This window comes from Haemaphysalis longicornis, unplaced genomic scaffold (genome assembly GCF_048455015.1).
Source record: "Haemaphysalis longicornis isolate Haplotype H1 unplaced genomic scaffold, Haemaphysalis longicornis Haplotype H1 scaffold_1, whole genome shotgun sequence".
NCBI lineage: Eukaryota > Metazoa > Arthropoda > Arachnida > Ixodida > Ixodidae > Haemaphysalis > Haemaphysalis longicornis.
In genome coordinates this window covers 446,092,620-446,109,220 of record NW_027526203.1, presented here as the reverse complement: position 1 = coordinate 446,109,220, position 16,601 = coordinate 446,092,620, and the positions used below count along the sequence as shown (strand labels likewise).

At 46.2% G+C, this 16,601-nt stretch overlaps 2 protein-coding genes across 2 annotated transcripts in view; one reads left to right on the top strand and one right to left on the bottom strand.

Moving 5' to 3' along the window:
- LOC144155897 (uncharacterized) overlaps positions 1-16,601 on the bottom strand; it is a 58,447-nt gene that overhangs the window by 18,919 nt on the left and 22,927 nt on the right. Inside the window, exons 11-17 of the mRNA XM_077687604.1 lie at positions 8,073-8,253; positions 3,475-3,568; positions 3,155-3,238; positions 2,886-2,960; positions 2,594-2,614; positions 570-623; positions 442-511 (exon numbers count right to left, since the gene is read on the bottom strand). Of these exons, the coding sequence (XP_077543730.1) occupies positions 442-511; positions 570-623; positions 2,594-2,614; positions 2,886-2,960; positions 3,155-3,238; positions 3,475-3,568; positions 8,073-8,253 (579 nt within the window). The remainder of the gene's footprint in view (positions 1-441; positions 512-569; positions 624-2,593; positions 2,615-2,885; positions 2,961-3,154; positions 3,239-3,474; positions 3,569-8,072; positions 8,254-16,601) is intronic.
- LOC144155894 (uncharacterized) lies at positions 8,701-14,970 on the top strand. The gene is made up of 2 exons (XM_077687601.1): positions 8,701-8,868; positions 12,071-14,970. The coding sequence occupies exon 2, from the start codon at positions 12,132-12,134 to the stop codon at positions 14,499-14,501; it is 2,370 nt and encodes a 789-aa protein (XP_077543727.1). The 5' UTR covers positions 8,701-8,868; positions 12,071-12,131; the 3' UTR covers positions 14,502-14,970.

Here is a 16,601-nt window from a genome sequence, read left to right as displayed (position 1 = left end):
GCTAAGAAGGCAGATGCTTTCACCGCTGAAGGACCCCGAGGGAATATAGGTTCAGTGTAAAAGCCTCCGACATCAACGCTATATTCAGAGCTCACAGGAAAGCGAATGAACCCTGGCTATTGTTTAATACAAATATACCTACAAACAGACAGCCCAAATGTTTAAGCAATGCAACCACACATCACCTGCAAACACCTATTGTCCCTCAATTATTCATGCAGTGCATAGAGAAGGTGCCCTTTCAAAACTAACCAGTGGCACTTTACAAAAGGGGCGAGCAGTGCTCGCACTAACACCTTGTTCCGAGCTCGCGTGCTCTTCCCACAAAGAAGGGCCACTTCTCTCAAACTCTAGGGGCAGCAAAATGAACCCTGCCGCGTGCCAGTCACCAAAAGCAGCCTGCGAAAAGAGACCCATCACTGTGCTCCAAAGGTTACATACGAGGCACGGGGTGCAGGTAGTTGTTGAGCCGGCGGCAGAGTTCATCCACAAGCTCTTCAAGGCCAGCCTTCTGGAAAAAATTAACAATTTGTGAGCTCTTGCGCTGTTCTGTTAAGTTCATGACTGACCTGTTCCGTTGCCGATTTTAGGCACTCAACTGCGGCCGCCCGGTTCCCGAGTTCCTGAAAAATGGAAGTGCGTCTTTTTCTAACAAGTTACAACTTAACAGGATCTGGTACGGCAGTGCACTCGTGCATTTGACAGATTGCCTTTCCGATGCGGTTTAGTCCTAAAGAGTTCGCACAGAATGACCTGGCACTGCGCAATGGTCGTGAGCATAAAGGAAAGGGTACAACGAAAGGTGCTTCATCCTAAGATTACCCTATATAAATGAATGATGAAGTCATGACTGCTATTTCAAGGCTTGTATAAATGAAAATGGCATGCAATCAACTTTTGCAGACCAGAGTATGAAATACTACATCAATAGAGTGATCTCATACACTACGAACTGAAGCCCTGGCAAAATGAATGATAAAACAAATGGCGGCCGCAAATTAAGTTTCCATACTGAATGTGCCCCTCGGTGCTTCGCCCAAGATTTAGGAGAGCCCCCGTGGCTCTCCTAAATCTGAGGGTTTGACGGTTGTGGGGCACTACTAATCTCTTCATGCACTATTAATTCTTTTCTCTTCCTCCACATTTCTACACTTGGATATGAGCTACATATGCATAGTTGCAAGATGTCCTAGCAAAACCATTTACAAAAGCAATATTATTTTAGTCATTTACATCGAAACAAACAGACAGTGTTCTAAACAGCTTAGTTTTTAAAGGGGCCACAAAGACAAAATACAAGTATTTTATTTGAAAGATTAGGTGTTTTATAGTGCTCTCAGCACTTGCCCGACAGCAAATGATGCTTTATTCCCAGAGAAATTCCCCTATACTTAATCCAAAATTTGAATACTCCCGCTAAATCGTCATGACGTCAGCGATGAGATATCCAGGGCAGGTAATTGAAATAATGTTTAATTTTGTTGACTAGGACTGCAGTGGACTTCAAAATGTATTTCGTTGCTTCGTTTAGCGTCCATCCTCTAGATGGTGCCACAATACGGCGGCGCTCACGGCCGCTGTCCACGTTCGCGTTGTTTTAGACCAGATTTGCACCTGGCTCATTTTTGTTACACTTGATAGTGATCGTTTCATTGAAGATTGGGTATGATTGACAAGCAGGGTCACGTAAGACTATGTCGCTTATGCAAATTCCCTCCCTTCCTTCCCCTTCCCCCCCCCCCTCCCCTTCCTTCTTCCTTCCCTGCAGTTGGCGCCTATGGGTGCTTCTATGTTTGCATGCATGTTCGTAACTTCCATTGTCAACCCCACCATCTTTACTGCTATAAAAAAGATATGCCCTAAATCTTAGCACAAATAGCTCATTTTGCAAGCTTATAAGCCCTGCCTAACCTGCATTTGCTTTTGCCGGCCTCAGCCAATCGCACAGCTGCCCATAATACGTCATAGGTTCTAGTGCGGGAAATGAGCTAGTGGGTCGCATTGCCATTCTCTTTTTTTTTTAACTTATATAGCTTATTTTAGTAAGGTTTGCTTAAAAGTGGTGTCAGTGTTATTCAAATGAGACAACCTTTTGAATGAACAAATCTGCATTTTGTCTTCATGGCTACGCTCAACTTATGACGTGTGAGAAATAGTACCTCTCATGGGGCTATTGCTAGGCAACATCAGAGACATAACTCTCAGACGTAGTTTCATGAAAGCCTTCAAAAGCTATTAGTCTGCTACCTGGTGGCACGACACTAAGTTTGTAACCGTATGTGACGAATCAAATCTCAAAGCGTCATCTTAAGACCCAAAACATGCTTGGCTGCCAGGCAGTGAAGAATTTGCATTTGATAGCTGAAACTGCGCCACAAAATTCTGGCCCCCAATGAAAAGGAAAATATGGCAGAGGGGTTTCAAAGGTATGGTTTCAAATGTGAGTGCACTACTAGCTTGTGTTTGCCAAGGTTACGTGACATGTCATTGTTTCAGTAGCCAAATAGCGTCGTTCGAAAGTCACGCATGAATCAGCCTGTTGAGGCTCAGTCACTAAATGAAAGAAAGAAGAAAAAAAGCGGTAGTTCCTTACTTGAATCGGCTGTCCCTCGGTCTGAAAAAAAAAAAAAAGAGCTTCTTGTTCTGAACATGTCAACAAAAATTACAGTAATGCCAAGAAGCTGTGAAAGCTATGCAGAATGAACAAAAGCGCAGAATCAAATTGGTTAAAGTGTGCAGAACGAGCTGTCTATTGGATCCTGCTACGTTGCGGCAAGTATTACGTAGTCTTTTTTTATAAGAACACAGTTCGAAGTAGTCGCACCATGTTTTGGTCCCTTGTCATTCTGCAGGGCTTCCAGTTCTGTGCCAACATGCAGACTTACCTTGTCTGGGTGCAGGAGGAGGCTCGTTACTGTGTGCGAGTAGACTGTGTCAATGCCCCGGGCTTCCAGTTCCCCCTGCACGGAGGAGAGAGCACTGCCATGAAGAACCAGGCCGCTGCAGCGCACAGCACCGTTCTCGGCCACGCTGCTCATGCAAACTCATTAACCACATCACAGCTGTAACCTGCATGCAGTGGCTGAAGGTGCACAGGGGCTTGCACAGAAACGCACGACAGGCACAAACAGCAAGAAGGGGGCTCCAGGCTCACCTGGAACCACGCCTGGATGTCCTGAGGGACCGTGGTCGCCTTGCCATACTTCATCTCGCAGGTACTTGTACACCTCATGGGCTGCTAGGTGAGAGGCACGACACAAAGAAAATGGCTCGTACTCTCCCAATTCCGGCGACACTGAATCCGTGTTCCAGAACATGGAACGCGTCACAGAGGCTTTATCAAGCTTACAACAGTGTGTCTGCAAACTGTTAAAGGCAACAGGGAGAAACGATGCTCGTATTCACTAAACGGGCAAAGGTAGATCGATTGCGTTGCACAGCAAAGACAACCACCTGAAATACGTCAGAGCGTACCTGAGGTGCTTGTGGCCAGTTACCAGCACATGGCAGTATCATCAGCCACATCGACCCAGAAGTGTCCGCACTTGACGCACTTTGCGGACAAAGCCTGCAGGAAAAGTAAACGGCCATGAACCACACACCATTTGCGCAAATGCACGATTTTTTTAGTACCACATTACTACTGCGCAAACTAGAGCAATGCAGAGCACTGCTGCAACAAAAGGGCGAAAACAAGAGCCACACTTGTACACTGCAGAAACTTATATTTCGGCTTTGTTAGTGTGAAGGAGACTTACAACAGAATGTCAGTGGAGCTAGCTGACTCATTTCTGAATAATTTCGGGGCAAAAAAAAAAGTTAAGGAGACCGGAAATATGGCACACAATACAGGATGGGCCCCACACATTCCTCGAAGCAGATGAATGCAATTGAAGAAATGCTTCAATGGAGAGACTTGTAATAACCACGATTGATTCGCATTAATGCCCACCAGCAGGTGTTCTGGTGTCCACCCTTAGGTGAGACAAACTACGCCTGCTGGTGGACTTTCTTTTCTATGGTATATAACAATAAAATCATCCATTCATTAAATACCCATTAGGAACTCAAACTACTTGTATGAGTGTCCAAAACTATAATTCTTGGCTCAAATGGGGCCAGCTCAACAATGCTAAAAATTAAAGTTGCCCCACAAGCAGGTCTGAAAATGTGTAAAAGGTAAAGCAAAATGGGCAAAGGAAAAGAATGAGAAAGAAGCACAACATGATGGCTTGTGAAAAACTACCGGATTTGCACAAATCTAATGCACACCTTTCTTTTGCTAAAAGTAACCTTCAAATTTGCATGCGTTACAATCGGACTTAAAGCTGAAATTGGCTTCAAAGCGACCAGCAGCATTTTCATGTACAAGAACGCCTCCAAATATACAGTTCAATCCAACAAATTGTTTCAAAATTTTTTGAGTAAACTTTTCTGCACATTACAATCGGAAGGGCGTTAGGATCGTGCAAATACGATACTCACAGAGCAAATTTAGTTGAGCCAAATGATGCAGTTCATTGCCAAATATGGGCATTGCTACGTCGGTGCCAGAAAATACTCATTTTAGAAGCACAATTTCTTTCAAGGTTAACATGCTAAAGAAGTATTCGGTACAAAGCACGCTACTGGCAGTGAGATGTTTGAGTGGCGCCCCCTGGCTCTGACGTTGGCTTAGGGACTCGCGCCGCTGTCTGCTACGCTCCGCTCGTGAGGGGCAGCAGTGCCTGTGATAGAAATCGCCCTCTTTGATGCTTTAGTGCATTAAAAAGCGTATTTCTAGTAATTCAGTTATTTTTGCCAGCTTGTGACACATCTAAATTATTTCAAGCTGTATTTCCCACAAGTTTGCAATGCACGGGGCCAGAGAGAACAACTTTCTTCGGAGCATCGGTCAGAAGATCGTGTAACTCGTCCTCTCTAGCTTATTCACGAGGTTCAGCACTCAGAGCTCCTCGATAAGTATTTAAAATGCGTGGACTTCCCTGCAGTATTTCTGAGATCTAATGCTACTTACTAAGCAGCGGGCCCGTACACGCACATTACTAAGCAGGAAATAAACTGGCTGTCTTCTATTCCTTTCGTTTTCGTTGACTTGTTTCAGATGAATTTTTTTTGCGCCAAACGCATTAATATTGTGCCAAACGCACCGTCACAAACGTCTTATTATAGTAGGTTTGGGGATGTTTGGGAGGCTCACAAGGTTCGTGTGGATATTTTCTTCAGGCTGTAAGGCATACAGTACCTTCTTCAGAAATTGGCTTTCGTTATGGCTCCCTACAAGGTGCATATCCACAGCGTACGTTGTTTATTCACATGCAAATACAATGAGAAGGTTTGTGCTACGCCACCGCGATCGCACCCCAGACAACGTTGTCCAGAATACTCGAACGCGGCTTTCGTGCTCCGAGTTTCTATCATAACCATCGTTATCATAACGAACTTACTATCAACCCGAACAATTAGGGAAATGATTACGGTGTTGAAGGCTCGATATACTCGCTAATGAATGCAATAAATAGTATACGTGCACATGTTGCAAGAATCGAAACCAATGAATATTTCCAAGCAGCTCTTTATTGCTCTCCAACCCTTCCAGCCATAAAAAAAAAATTCTGGTCTACTCTGGATGGCATCCTATGAATTGAAGAAAATTACTCTTGGACCCGGCCAACTAATATGCCCGATTTTATGGTGTTAAATAAAGTTTTCTCCTCCTCCTGCTCCTCCTCCTCTTGAGTGAAGTTTTCCTATAAAGCATGTCTGAATATTGGGAAGATATGGCTGTGGGAACTGTACCGAAATATCCCTCGAGGTATCAACAGGCATGGCGTTACTGTATCTTTACCGTAGACGGGACTCGTTTTGCGCAATAAACCCATACGGGTTAGAAGCCTGGTATAAAACCAGCGAGCGCCTATACACAATGTGGGTTATTTGAAACTCAACCTACAGTTTTTACATCCCATAGTGCATGTCAGCATATACTTTCATGCTATGAAAACGTAAAGAGATGTGATACAATACTTTCGAGCAGTCGGCAAGGTTGCAAAAACTGTTTTACCTTACTTATGATTACTGGGAATCGTAACGCCTTCTGCCAAAGCCGACAGCCCCGAAGGCCAAGAATTTGTGTTGGTCTTGTATTTTCGCTGTTGTCGGTTACTAGCAGCTGGCTGTTTTCTTTGTTCGAAAGATTGCTCGATACAGAAACTGATGCCTAGCTCCGACTCTTCGCGCTCCGCACAGGACCGGCTTCGCAAAGAATGGGGCGATGTCGGCAATGTTTCTTCCGTAGCGGTATCCAAAACTTTACTTTAACTCACGCCTTGAGCTAGTGTATGCTATTTTAAGTCTATTATTATGATAAAAAGTTATGCGCACGTGAAATCTGGTACGGACAAGCATCAGACGCCAGCCGAGCAAATGAAATAGCAGGGCGAGTGAACCCGAGTGAAGCAGATGACAAATGCAAGAATCATTAAGCCGATGTCACGGAGGCGCGTTTCGCAGCGCCGCCCGTGGCCGCGCTCACCGCCAATAGCAAAGGTACCCTGATTCAGAGCACATTTCCAAAACGGTGGCCAGTTAACTTGGGCATGTACCATGGCATCCCTTTGAGAAACAGCAAGACTCGACACTCACAAATGTAAGGCAGCTCAACAAAATATACATGCCACACAGGCAGCATTTGCATAAGAACGGTATTGCATCATGTGCAACTACAAATCGTTCTTAGTACGAATCACCTCAGAAAGGTTTGTATCATGAATACTATGTAAAACCCAGGACAACAAACAAGACCAACAAACAAGACCATATAGATTGCTTAATACTGGCTCAACATTTATCATAAGAAGCTACTGATGCATTAATACATATACTGAAAACTGCGATGTCCCTTTATACTGACCTTTGAGAAAGCTGGAGTTTGAATTCAGACAGCTAGCTCAGCGATTTATTTTTTGTTTGGCGCGTTCGCGCGTGCGTTCACAATTTTCATCAGCCATTATAATTAACAGGACTACACCCCAAATCTTTGCTACCTGCTTGGTTATTACTTGCATTATCATATCCTTCTTGAGCCGACGCTATTTATCCACAAATATTTTTTCCCCTCAAATATACGAGCCCGCAGTTTGGTTATCAGGCTTCGCGATCTTCGAAACACGAAGATACTACCGGTGTGCCCCTTCAAAGATTACGCAGCGATATCTTTCGCCGATTAGGCAGAGGTGGTCCCCCTACAGGTTTCTGAACTCTCAATGGCATCTGACACCCCGGCAAACGCGATTCGCACAAGGCTTTTGCTAATGACCAGTGACAGCCATGGGTTAATAAATGTCAACGGACGCGATCTATGCCGACGCGATCTCGGCATAGATCGCACTTGCGTAAGCACGGACAAATAGTGCAATGAACGCTTCGACTGGAATCAAAGTCAGCGGCAAGCGTGCACCAAAAGGAGTCATCTTCGAGTACTCGAACAACTCACAAGCGGTACAAACGGGTACGGCCTCAAATAAGACTGCAAGAAGGTATCCACCATGCTTGAAACCGAAACGAATTCGATGCGTCCAGTTAACGAAAGAACACCGCTGAAACTTCTGAGGACCAGAGCCAAAAAAAAAAAAAAAAGATAGTGAGGAACGCACAAGCTATTTCGCGAGAATTATGTTCTATCGATAATACCCAAAACCGAAAGCACAGCACACACGAACGTACCGCGAACCGAAATTGCGGAACCTCGAACAGCCGAGGCCGTTCGGTCCAAACCTCACGGATCACTCCAACTTGAGCGCGCGAATAAAACGATAAATGAAATCTGAATTACGGTGGGGAAAAAGCTGCGCGTTGCAAAAGGGGTTCAGCGCTCACTATCGTTCGGGAACGCGACCCCACACCTAGATGTGCGCGGCGTCTCAAACCCTCGGCGGCGTTCGAATCGAGCTCGCGATCGAACGTGGGGCGCGATTTGCCCAATCAAAACTGACAGCTCATCGGCGCTACCCGCGCAGCGCAGGGCATTGCACAAGCTCTCAGGGACGCGGGGAGAATAATTAATCACTTGCCTCAGGCCCGGGATCCATTCGGAAGACGATCGGGGGGACGAGCGTTGAGACGTGCGTCCATCCAGGTGAAGCCACCGAACGAATGGGACGGCAGCGGCAGCGGCTCGGGCACTGAAGAAGAGAGGCGCGAGCGAGGATCGTGCGCTAGTGCGCACCCGCTGCACGATCGGTGCGCGAGGGTCTGAAGGAAGAAAACGACGTTATCACTTTATTTTACCAACTGCACAGTAATTAATGTTTTCGCAGATACTGTTTGCATTGTTCACTGACAGGGCAGTGCAACGCCCAACTATACCAAAAATTTGACAAAAAAATAATTCGGGGGAGTCAAAGTTTAGTAATTTTGCTACCGGGCGATAAATAGTTGGATAAACTATTTAACTAGCGCATTAGCACAGCGCGAAGGCCCGACAACACTAGCGGTAGCGACATTGCGTCACGCAAGGTACCAGTTTCGGTTTCGGCAGACGACAACAAAAATGAAGAAAAAACAGCCTTTGTTTTCTGCTGCCCGTTATGAATACAAAAATAAGCTTTCTTTCTTGTTTTCTGCACTGCGACACCCAATCACAATTTTAAAGCTCCGGAAAATAGTATTGCGAGTATAATCGTTTATGACAAATAAAAGAAAACAAAAAGTGCGGCGGGATGTTCAGGCTCAGGGGCGGTGCGTTCGCCTACAGAACTACTCTTTCAGTGCTGCCTTCGCAGTGCAGTGCTAGCTAGGTGCTAGGCATTGCATTCTTTCGTTACAGGGGGTGCATGCCTAATAACTGCGGCGCATCTACGCGTTGCCGTAAGTATTTGCGGGTCGTTTAACGTGACCCCTGCGATTCGAGCTCGTAACCATGTGCGCGCTTTAGCAGTGTTTATTCAGTTTCGAAGAGCGTGTGGTTAGCAAGCGCTAACTCATTAAAAACAGCGCTAACAAAGGGGACAAGAAAAGACTACACACTGTGCTGTGTCCCGTCTAATTTGTTAGCGCTGTTTAGAATTCCGTTGAATGCACAGTGACTAGTCCAACAAATCGCCATTAACTCATCGTTTCTAGAGCAAAGTTACAGGCATTGTTTCTCAACCTATGGAAAGCCAGTTTTCTACCAGGAGGAGGTTGCTTGCAAATGTATTTGCCCGATTTCGTTCACAAAAATACAGCTAGCAAGTACCCTATATACCGTGACAGCAGTACAAACAATGACTTTTGGATGCAGACAAATACCGGGGATAGGGGTTGCAGACAATTCATCAAACGCCCTTATATCGAACGCCACTTCACAGAAGCCATTTCATCGAAGACCGTTTCATCGAACGCCGTTTGGCAGAAGGATGTTACACAGTAAAGCAGAGCCTTCGGGGCGCATGGACTGAAAGAAATGACATATTTAATTTTTTGCGCCTGTAGTTCATCACCAAGCACTTTGGCACGTGGATAAGTATTGATAACTTCGCTAGATACTGGCTGAAGCATTAGTGCTTCAGCTAACGATATCTCAAAATGGTGTCAAAATGTAATTGACAGCTACCATTCGTGGGAAGCGAAAGCTCTGACTTGGTGGTTACGCATACGCCGTCGACAAAAAAAGTCGAATGTAGAGTTTATTGGGATTGCGGAGCCATGGTCCCTATTAAAGAAGGGCAAGCCGACCAACAAGTATAACCATCCCTCGGGAAGTACAAGGGTAAAGGTCTTGCTCGCGAATGAAGCTTTAAAACAGATTGCTACTCGCATTTCTAGCGTTCCTGTAGAAATCGTCCAGCTAAGTGCCGACATTCTGAAGGCACTTTCATACGCTGGTCTTCTCGGCGTATCTCTTTTTGTTTTTGCTACGCAGCATGTGTCCGGTTCCGTGCGCGCTCAAGGAAGCCAAGTGCTTCCATGCTGTGACATGCTAAGAAAGGTTATTATTATAAATTATTAACAGGGTACGAGCGCGACTTTTTCTTCCGGAGCCAATGGACGTAGCCAGCCCAGTCGTTACAGACGTTTCCGGATTGCAGGAGAGAGGAACCTCCGGAAGTTTCGCAGCAAACACCTTTTTGAGGGAAATTCCCTATCTGTTGAAACAGTGACTGCGTTTTCTTACACTTTTATGTCTTTGCACAACACTTCAGTAATAACAACGCAAAAGGCCGCATCCCCCGGAGCGACTTCAACACATTGCACTTTGCCGATAATCGCCACGGGAAGTGGCAGTGGCAAATACTTGTCTTCGAAAAATACCCCTTAAAATTATGCGACCTTCAAATATAAAGCCTTTCATGCTTCACGCATCTGTTGATGACGATAGAATAGCAATAGAAATCCCGACCGCAGCTTTTTCACAGCATTCGATAAAACAGGCGACATCACTTCGATGAAACGGCGTTCTACGAAACGGTGTTTGATAAACTGTCACGTACCCTGCGGATAGTGCATCTGTACCACCTGGCCTTGGAAGCAAGGTGCAGCCTCCCAAATTTTTAATAATATAGCGGGAGCGACGGCCAATCCGCATGTCAGCGCCTTATCACGGTGTTCACCGGCAAAATAGTCGAGGGTACGCACATGCGCATATAACTATCTGTTGTGGGAGCGTCGTCTGCTCCGCTTTTCTTCTTAGGGCAACACACCTCCCGTTTTCCTTGTCTTGCAAGGCCGTTTCGCTACTGCTAAAGGTAGCTAAGGAGCGTGGGGCACAAAGTCATTCAGATTCAGTCGCAGGGGGTATACCACTCTCAAGGAAACAGCATAGCAGACGACACTCATACAGCAGATAGCCCTATGCGCGTGCACGTACTCTCGACTATTTCGCTGTAGAACACCGTGATAAGGCGCTGACATACCGGTCAATCTGGGAGGCTGTACCAGCTGCAGCCTGACACAGAACAGCGGCGCCAACATGGGCCAACAGCACCAGGAAAATTTTACTTTAAAGCAGTTAGCGTCCCCGTGAATGTTAAAATAAGCTATATAAAGTGCCACGTTCACCACGAGGACATTTTTTTAGTTGAAAAGAGACGTTGGTTTCATGACTGTATTTTGTCATAAGTACGTAAAGCACATTTATTTGAACTGCTACGGTATTGTATAATTTTGTGTACAGTTAGGAAAAAAAAAATAACTGCCAAAATGAATAAGACCAGTTTGTGAAAGTCAAATAATAGCAAGGTTCCAATATTTTCAGGAAGGGCTGTTACAGCACCCCATGAAAAGGTCTCTTCGATTTAGCTTTTTTTTTTCCGTACCCCCCCCCCCCCTCCCTCCCTTCCACCTCTTCTATGTATTTCCATTGCAAGGGTGTCAGCCCGTCAACAGCCTAGGCCTTGCAATTCGAAGGGTTCAATTCATTGTTACTCAACCAAATAAAAGCTTGGCCAATGCAGAAGAGTCTCACAATTTGTGCATTCTATTTCAAATTTTTCCAACTGAATTTCATTCGACCATTACTGTAAATAAGACGGAAGTTTGAACACTTCAGAGAGAACAAAACCTGCTGAATATGGGCTTGTCCTTGCAATTTTCACCACACAGCATTTAACCTAATGTGTGCCCGTAACATTTCCTCAAGTTGCAGCTGTTGTTTCGATAAGAGAAAAATTAGCAGTCTGTGCTTCAGATGCGCACAAGTGACTCCTGCTGTGAGCAGCATCAGGAGACACCGCATGCCACTGAGAATGCTGTGCCTAAACTGTACATCAAATATAAGCATAAACACTTACCAGGGTGGCACCAAATTATGCAAGCCGCTGGCACACAACACATCTGGATGCGTCATTTTCTTTCATGTATAACTTTGAGCTGCTGTTCGCAACGATACCGAGAAATTTTCTTATGACCTGTCATGCACATGTCCTTTTCTTTCCGCAAATAATTTTTTGTACTTCCACCCTGGAACGGCCCACTTCTGGTCTAACAGTATGAATCGCCACGGGAAGTGGCGATTCACTTCCCGTGGCTCTCTTCAGCCCCCTGGTTCTCTTCAGTTTGAGCAATGTTTATTTTTGTTGCCCCCAAACAGCTGCAATGCCGTCGTCCCTGGAGCCCACGTGCAGCGGGACGTCTGCCGATGCTGCCAAAGAATGAGCGCCGGTCTCTCGTCCCGGCACAACTCATGCGTGCACGTGGTCATTGCCCTGCTAGCTGCCTTTGGCTGCTGCTGTCCAGTGGCCAGCTTCGAGCCCGACCCTGGACACTACAGTACACCTCATGAGGCCATCGAGTACTTTGCGTGGACGGCCCTTAAGGAAGGCAGGCCTCCCTGCATCACAGTTCACCCCATAGCAATCAGCCTGTTCTGCATCATGGGACAGTGTGTGCGCGACGGCAATGGAAGCTCGCACTGCCAGTGCGACGAGTACTTTGCGGGCCTCACGTGCTCAGTTTACAAGGGCAAGTGCACCTCGGAGAGCCTGTGCGGCCCACACCTGTGCCGCGACAACCCTGACAAGACGAGCGCGTTCGAGTGCGTGTGCAAGCCTGGCTACCATGTCCCCGCGCACCCGGCGATCTCCCACTGCGTTCCAGACAGCCCCAGGCAGAAGGCAGGTGCCACGGGCAGCAAGGACCGCACGGGCTCTGCCAGCACGCTGCCAGCCACAGCGCCTGCAGGTCGTTTCGCAGAGGCAGCCTTGCCAGCAAACTCTTCCTTGAGCAGTGCATCAACCTCATTGCTAGGTTCCATTCCTTTGTGGGGCAAAAACATTTCCAAGCTAGCGGCCCTGTGTTCAAGCTCGGATTTTCGGACGTGTTTTGTCGAGCCGGAAGGAAACACAACAGTTGGCACTCTCTTTAGAGAAGCACTGCAAAATGCGGTAGAGCAGGGGCTGGCCCAAAGCATGCAGGCAGTGGAGAACCCAAACAGCAGCAGTAAAATGCATGCCGCTCCAAATGTGCAACCTACTGCCACGAACACTGCTGCAAAACAAGAAACCACAACAGAAGTCTCAGTCGGCGCTGCGGCAGAGCTCTCGGCAGGCTTGGAGAATGCAGATGTGCCAGCACAGGCCATCGACCATGGGCTGTCACTCTCTACACAGCAGCAGGCCAGCAGACCAGTGAACATGCCAAGGCCCATAATACGCAGAAGACATGCGTCAACTTTCCAGGTGAAGCAAGCTGGAATATTTGCTAATGAGTTGATTTTGGCTGACGAGACAAGTAGTTTGGCAAGCAGAAAAGAACACGCTGCAGGCAAGGGCAAGCACATGAGCGCTCTTTTTGGTGCCTTAAGCCTAAGGCATCGCATGCCTGTCAGCACTGCTCATGGAAATCAACACGTAACACGTGGCACAGTGGCTCCTTTACCATCAGTAGAGCAAGACTCGCTCGAAGAGGAAGACTACGAAGTTGCCCAATTTAGAAGGAAACTTATCGAAATTACACCTGCTGAACTGGCCAAGAGTGCAGGGGGCATTCGGCCCTCGGTGCACAAGCCTCCGAGCCACATAGTGGGGGTGGCTGCAACGAGGAAAACAGTGGTCGAGAGAAACTATGCAGAAGATGCGCGACAACGGCCTGTGGAGGTCCAAGACGAGATAATCGACGGCTTGAGACGCGCAGTAGAGGCATCAGAAAATGGCAGGGCAAATGGCACCAAAAAGCCTCGACATAGGGGTAAACTGCTAAAAAAAGCATTCTTGGTCGCAGATAAGAGGAAGCGCAGAAAGATAAGTGTGTTACAAAAGAGTAACACTGCTAGCATTGCTAAGAATGAGCAGAAACCTCTTCAAACCCAGCATGGCAGTGCTAACAGAGGTCCAAGGCCGACAAAACAGCACAAAAATATTTTGGGCCTTGAGCAGCATTCTTCTCAAAACGAGCAGCAACACGAATTAACACGCAGCCTTGGAACCATGAGGCACTCAGAGCTAGGGGACAAAATGCTTGGCACAAACTGGGGAGAAGTCTCCGACAGTGTAGACAATCCAGTCTCCACTCCAATTGAAGTATTTGGATTGACAAATGAGGAATTTTCCATAAGCCTCACTAAAAGCGTGCATCAAGTGCCAAAGTCGGAAGGGGAGCGCCACTTCACAAGCCACTTTAAAGACTATCCATCAGTTGCCAGCTACACCAGTCCATTTCCTAAAGTGTCTACTGTAAGTGCTAACATGCCCCAAATTTTAAATGAAGTGAAAATATCATCTGCCGAAGTCAAGAACTTTAAAGCACTCGAAAGGGTCGACCAGCTGCAGATCTCACACCCACGAGATAAAAGAGTGATGAAACCCAGCAAGTTCATCAGGAGAGTCCATTCACGGGCAAGGAAAAGAAGATATGAAGTCTTCCATGATCGTCACTTTCGAAGACGAGATCCTATGCTGTTCTTGAATGTGACAGTTTTGGGTGCCAAGGAAAGTAACACGTCTGCTGTTTCCTACATAGTTCCTTCTGCAGGAAGCAAAGCAGTTGTCATATCGTGGGGCATTTACCATGACGATTCATCATGACATTCACAGAAGGCATGTGGACATAGTTTCAATCAATGAAAAAGACTGAAGTTCGTAGCACACAACACTTGCCAGTCCACAAAAATGGCGCCCAAAGAGTGCAAGCTGTGTCCCATAATGAGAAACTTTCTTGTGCTGGCAGTGTTGAAGATGCTTGGAGTGACATTGCTGGTCTTACCCTCACTACAGACCTTTGCGAGATGGAGGTTAAATGGAAGTGTGCCAAGTATGTACTCAAATCAGTCCATTAAAAATGTGCCAGCGATTAGCAGTCGTAGAACAGGGCTTCGGTAATCATGCATTTGCATCTTGGTTTTGCCACGATAACTGCCTCACTGCCACTGCGCTTTTGGTGCATGCTCAAGTAAAATAATGTCTACGCTATAAAATGCTCGGACCACACAACACCCTGGTGTTTGTGAAGTTTTGTAAGCATTGTGATTGCTGGGTCCCAACTATAAACCGTGGTCTTAACTTAAGTAATGACTGACACTGGGCCTAGGAAAAAATACACATTTACTGCCCCTGATGATGATGATTTCTATTGGTTTCCCCTTTGTATCGGGGTGATGACATGTCACCTTACCAAAAAGGACTAATATAACCATGTTTTACACTCTTGGTTTAATACTAGCGCTGCTTAGGGCAGGCACTAAAGCTTATTAGGCCCGAAATATTTTCTTTTCCCTGTTACAGGTGGTAACTGTCCTAGGCAATATTCCCCTCTCTGCTTTTCGTCCACCAGCATTCCAATCTTCTTTTCGTCCCCTCGACAGCCTTGAAGTTAACTTCCTCTCTGATACCCTTAAATCATAGGGCTTCTGAAAGCCCAATATTCCCTTCATGTAGATTTGGATGGATACCCTCACATTCTAACACTATGTGCCGCATAGTTTCTGTTTCTTTTCCGCAGACTACACATATCCCATCATTTTGTGAATACTTCCCCACAAAACTCTTAGTTCGCAGGCAACCTGCTCTAGCCTCAAAAAGCAAAGCACTGCCCTGGGAATTATCGTAGAAATTTTCCTTTCTGATGTTCATCTTCTCAGCCCTGTACATCTCTAACGACGTTTTAGCTTCCATTTTTTCCCTCCATTTATTCGTTTCAATCTGCCTTGCCTCTTTTTTGGTTACCTTGGCTGTTTTGGATTCCCCACTGTTCTTTCCGTATTTCATCGTTAGCCTTCTAGTCTTTCTTAACCACTGCGTGTCCACGCTTTTCAAGTATAGGTACCTAAAAACCTTAGCTGCCCACCTTCGTTGATCCATTGCCCTCAACCTCATCTCAAAGCATATTTTACTCTGCTTCTCTCACTTCAAACGACGCCCAGCCCATATATCCCTGAACTGCTTCGTTAGTTGTTTTTCCATGCGCGCCTAAGGCCAAACGTCCTGCCGTTCTCTGGTTTACTTCAAGGCCTGATAGAACGTCTGATTTTAAGCAGAGTACAGCATTCGCAAACGTGAGACCCGGAACCATTACTCCTTTCCACATTCCTCTTACTACTTCATATTTGTTATACCCCCACAGAGCTCTATGCTTCATTATAGCTGCGTTTCGCTTTCCCTTAACCTTAAGTTGCTCCTCGTGAGTACTTAAGTAGTTATCCCCTTCGTTTATCCACACTCCCAAATATTTATACAGTGTGTTGCGACGATAACTGGAACACTTTAAAAATTTTTCCTGAGCGATCCGCCGCTCTGTTCACGCTCAAACTTCACACAAAGGTCGCATTTTGTGGTCTATTTTGTTTGACACCGGGAACAACAACGGTACTTACCTGTTTATTCTGAAAATAAATAAAAACGATTTTCGCCTATGGGAAAATGGCGGCGATTTGGACGTGCGAGCCAGAAAACCGGGTTTTCTGATCGTCTGTTAGCTCATTTCTAGGTGCATTTTCTGATCGTTTGCTGCACCATTTGGCTCCGTACGTGAATCCCAAACATGCGTTTCACTCTGCAGGTGGTTCCGTCGTTCCAACATCAACTTGCGCTGGCTCGCACGTCCAAATCAGCGGCCATTTTCCCATAGGCGAAAATCGTTTTTATTTATTGTCAGAATAAACAGGTAAGTACCGTTGTTGTTCCCGGTGT

Bases quoted from the DNA above. Each gene is read 5' to 3' on its own strand.
- LOC144155894 (XM_077687601.1), top strand. From the start codon at position 12,132: ATGAGCGCCGGTCTCTCGTCCCGGCACAACTCATGCGTGCACGTGGTC.